Source organism: Pinus tabuliformis, chromosome 7 (assembly GCF_031772625.1).
Source record: "Pinus tabuliformis cultivar Carrire ecotype Pingquan chromosome 7, CPIR1, whole genome shotgun sequence".
Taxonomy (NCBI): Eukaryota; Viridiplantae; Streptophyta; class Pinopsida; order Pinales; family Pinaceae; genus Pinus; species Pinus tabuliformis.
The window spans coordinates 478,482,081-478,487,146 of NC_142293.1; the positions used below are offsets into that span (position 1 = coordinate 478,482,081).

The following is a 5,066-nucleotide window of genomic DNA, read 5'->3' on the forward strand; positions in this document are numbered from 1 at the left end:
ACCATAATAAAATTACAGTCTAAAGCAAAAGTGAGCACAGGATGGGCATGAAGATATTTTGCTAACAGTAATTTGTGATTCATTGATTTGTATCTTGTAAGGTGCCTCCCTTCAATGAGGTGATTAATGTTTTGCAATACTTTTGGGCCATAGATCCATCCCTTGCCGAGACGGCTAGTCAACCTGACAGCTGAGACTCAGTCGAATATTTTTGAGGTAATGAATGTTCAACACTCCTCCTCTCCAGATAAATAGGGGGAAGAAACACTTAACAAAGGTTCAGAAATTCCAAAAGAAAACTCTACATGTTATTCTAGACTGTATGGCTTTGTAATACAGATCTTTCAGAATATCAAAGAAATGGTGGTGATTCCCCCTTAAGTATTGTAGTATGTTATTTATCTGTTAAAACCCATTATGTTGATATTTCTTCTCTGAATTCATGCAATCATAGCTGCTAGAAATATTTCAAACTCCCTTACAGATTCATTTGTATCGATATGTTAATGCATATGCATGTAACTTCCTCACAGATTCATTTGTATCCACATTGTTAATGCATGTGTCTGTATGGATTATTGAAATTATATCTTTAAATCTACACTACCTTAATCATAGCATTCAGTCTCTCTTTCATCCATTATATCTACTTGTAACTCAAATAAGTATAGAAATTCTTAATGCCTCAAGCTCTATGTGTTAAGTGTGGAATTCTTGAAGCTTTAAGTTATATTTGATGAGTTGCCCTTTCTTCTTATCCTCTCTCAATTGTTCTACAAAAGCTTTTTAAACTACAAGTCCTTGAACTACTCAACCTCCACTATTTTGTGCATATATTTCTTTGAACTGCATATGTGAAGAAGTGCCATAAATACATGTCTTATAGCTTTGGATGAATGAACCAAGCCTTTATATATATATGTGTGTGTGTGTGTGTGTGTGTGTGTGTGTGTGTGTGTGTGTGTGTGTGTGTGTGAGGTATCTATTTCACTGAGAATCATTTGAGACACTTAAAATCTAGATGTGCCCAGGCACAGGTCTTGTAAGCAATCCAAGATTGTCTCTAAGAGCGACAACATTCACCATATTCATTAGTAAGCAGTTTTAATTATTATTATTTAGACTCATAATCATGCAAATTTCAAAAGGTCAAATTAATATCAAACATATACATATACATAATGATTATCTAGCAATTGGAACCACTATAGATCAATCTTAACTTTGAATGATCAAAACCATAGAAATATAACTTTTTCTGAACAAATTATGTACTATAAAAAATATAGTTTAACATCATGGATTTAATCCTTCTTAACTTATTGAAAATAAATATACAACTAATATATATTCATTTATAACCTTACTCCCCCATATTAATTAATATGCCTTCAACCCTCTCAATAAAAGTAGAGTTCAAAAACCACAAATATTACCATTGCCTTCTAATTCAAAACCACTCAAACTCACTCAATTTACTTGTAACCACTGGTAGCGTATGGGTTAAGAGAAGGGACAAAAAAAACAATTCCACAAGGCCCATCTATGAGCGTGCACCCCACTTGCGCAGTATTTTAGTTTTCTTACACGTATGTGAAAGTGTGTGTTATCTTTATAATATCGTAACACACTAAAATCCAGGGGATTCGAAAATATCGTTGCAGTTTCTGGCGCTTCACGGCAGGTGAGAATAAGTCAATCGTCAAAGACTCTGCACGTCTATCGTCAAAGACTTCGTTGCACATTGCATGTTGTTTTAAACATGCTCCATTGACATTTGAACCCGCTCACTACTAGCCTTTTCTTAATGTTTTAAACTATACTTTTGTTGTCAGTAACAATTTCCATGTTCCCGCGCGGTGTTTGGGCACTTAACGACGTTAGAACCGGTAGAAACGTCATCCTCTGCCGAAGTCAGCAAAGTAACCTGCGCAAACCTCATCTTTTCCGACATCAGCACCCCACTTGCGCAGTATTTTAGTTTTCTTACATGTATGTGAAAGTGTGTGTTATTTTTATAATATCACAACACACTAAAATACAGGGGATGCGAAAATATCGTTGCAGTTTCTGGCGCATTGCGGCAGCTGAGAATAAGTCAATCGTCAAAGACTCTGCACGTCTCTCGTCAAAGACTCTGCATGAGTATTTTGGCAGTGCCTTTTCTCGTGCTTGGGGAAGGTTTTGTACTTCGGCCATGCTTTTTGTCGTCCTTGGAGAACTCAAATGCTAAAATTCCATTTCACAGACAATGGCCATCTTGCTAGTATACACTGAACGAGAGTTGAAAATTAAATGTTGTCAGACGATAATAGATCTACTTTATATTCGTTAATGTTAACTCACAACGGGCATACACACAAAATGAGGGTTTTGAATTAAATGTCCCCAAAACAATAATAGGTCTACTTTATATTTGTTAATGTTTTGAAAAATCAAATGTTTTCAAACAATGATATAACCACGGTATATTTGTTAATGTATATTTAGGCAGAATGAGCTTTTTCATCTATCTTTTGTTTCTATGATTGACATCTGGCGTGCACCTCCAACTAGCATATGATTGACATCTGTCGTGCAACTCCAACTAGCATCTGGTTATGCCGATAGGCTTTCCATTTCTGTTCCTCCTCTTTCCGTTTTCTGTTCTTCCTGTTCTCTTCCACGACCTGCTACAATGTTTCTGGGCTCTTCCACGAAAGCGTCCAGCTCGCTTTCCATTTTTGTTCTTCCTCTTTCCGCTTTCTGCTCTTCCTGTTCTCTTCCACAACCTGTTGCAATAATGTTTCCGAGCTCTTCCACGACCTGCTGCAATAATGTTTTCCGTTTTTGCTATGCACTCTATTGTGCACAACCTAGCTCTCGGTCAATGTACCCTGTTTAGAGATCCATTATGCTATACCCTGTTTACAGTATCCAAATCTGCAAATTTATTCTCTCCTTTAAATTCAAATCCAGTGGCTTCCAGTACTCTATCAGAAAATGATGATCCCACCCAGGTTCATATTCATTCTTCATGGCCATTCAATTATCGCTGGTTTGTTTTTTATTTTTTATTTTTGGAATTTTTTTTATCCTCAGGGTTCATTTGGTAAACGCCTGGGAAGCAAAAACATATTGGCTCCCTCACCCAAAACGGCAAGAAGGGAAGGCAAGCAAGTGGTTGAAGCAAGTGAAGATACCCCTCTTGTGAAAGAACAGTGCAGTATTTGTTTAGAATCAGAATGCCCATCTGAGTTTTTCAATGGTATGGTTTGTTCGCACAGATTTTGTTCTAATTGCATGGACCTGCATATCCAAAGCAGATTGAAAGAAAAAATGGGGACCATTCATTGCCCTGAGCCCAATTGCAGCGAGCACTTAAGTCCTCAACAGTGTCAATTGATCCTTCCTAAACAAATCCTAGAAGAATGGTGTCTGGCATTGGTGGAAGAAGAGATTCCCAGTTCTCAGAAGTTCTATTCCCTGTTCAAGGATTGCTCGGCACTCTTGTTGAAGGATGTGCTTGAAGTAGGAAGCTCAATTGAGTCAGTTGTTGTTGTTATTAAAGAGTCAGAATGCCCTAAATGTAGAAGGTTGTTTTGTGCTCGATGTGGTGTGCCATGGCATGTGGGCTTGGATTTCTCTGACCTGGAGAAATTGTCCTTTTCCGAGAGGAATAAAGATGATTTGTTTCTCTTAAATCTCACCAAAAAAAAGATTGGTAACTGTGTGGAAAATGTGGACATATTGTTGACAAAACGTCTGGACGCTATCACATGATTTGCAGGTCAGTAAACTGGTAAAATGCATTTTTGTTGAATATTTTTTTTTTATAATACCCTATTTGTCTTTGATAAAGATAATTGGTTCCAATCTGAAAATTAGATTTTCTAATCGTAGCTGTAGGTTATGATATCTTTACTGTGTGCATATGGATGCCTAAGTATTTCCAATTGAAAAGCAAATCTACATACTAATTGTCCATGGCTTAACAAAGACGTTTCTTCAAATGTATCTAGCTTAGGCAAACCTGGGATTCGAAAACTACTTATCTAATATCTTTCCCTCGCCTCTAGTGAATCTGTCATTGAAATTTGTTGTTCAATACTGGAAAACTAAGAGGCATTGCTTGGTTATTTAAACCACAAGGAGAACTGAAACGTATGGTGGTTGGTGTTGTTTCAGATGTGGTTACGAGTTTTGTTATAAATGCAGATTAAAGTGGAAGAATGATACAGTGCCTTGCAAATGCTCTGTGTGGGAAGAATGATAAAAGGAGCCGAGATTTTCCTGGATTTGGGACCTAGGAGACAACAAAGTTGTGAAAAATACATATGGCTATAAATATTGTTTACCAAATTCCATTGTGGTTTCTCTTTAAGTTGATCTTTGCAATGTAGTCCTGATTCTCTTACACAGGGGAATTGTCTGTTTTTCCAGGTTGTATAGATGTTGAACAATTAATGTGCATTCATTATTGAACATGTATAGTACTGTTGTATTCAAGTATGTTTACAATGTTGTGTTCAAGTGTATTCACCATTTGTTCTTATACCATAACGTCTTCGTCATGAATAACTTGATTTGTTTCAAAGCGCATTCCATGAAGATTTCATTCAAGAGATACATGCTTGACCAAAAATAAACTTAAAATGTAGTAAGTTCAACCCCATATCTTTTGTGGATCTTTGATAGTCAGGGTTCTTGTGAAGTTTCATGAGTCAAGAGAAAGCCTCAAAGGACCTTGTGAAGTCTCTTTACTGAAATCATTTTGAAGACTTACCTTCGTAGGTTTTGGATAATGTGATCAGGGGTGTTCTCAAGCACATATCAAATTGCATTGTAGCCACATTTCTCAGTGATAACGTTAAGCAGTTCAATACAAATGTTGTTATGGGAATTGAGGTTGATTTGAAACTGCTAGAATCTTTTGCAGATACTCAATTTCATGACAGTGGCTTGGATGAGCTTGAAGGTGCAACAGATCCAAAAAAGTATTGGTTAGAGGCAAGGAAGTATGGTTAGTCTTTTATTAAACAACCATCCAAGAGAATTTCTGAATCTTGTTATAAGGGAGAAGCATT

General features: G+C 36.7%; 1 protein-coding gene across 1 annotated transcript; it reads left to right on the top strand.

The window, feature by feature from the left end:
- Positions 1–3,318: 3,318 nt before the first annotated feature.
- Positions 3,319–3,762, top strand: LOC149248056 (uncharacterized). The gene has a single exon (XM_089447276.1). The coding sequence runs from the start codon at positions 3,319–3,321 to the stop codon at positions 3,760–3,762; it is 444 nt and encodes a 147-aa protein (XP_089303402.1).
- The last annotated feature ends 1,304 nt before the right edge of the window (positions 3,763–5,066 follow it).

Excerpts from the sequence above, each read along its gene's own strand:
- LOC149248056 (XM_089447276.1), top strand. The coding sequence starts at position 3,319 with ATGGGGACCATTCATTGCCCTGAGCCCAATTGCAGCGAGCACTTAAGT.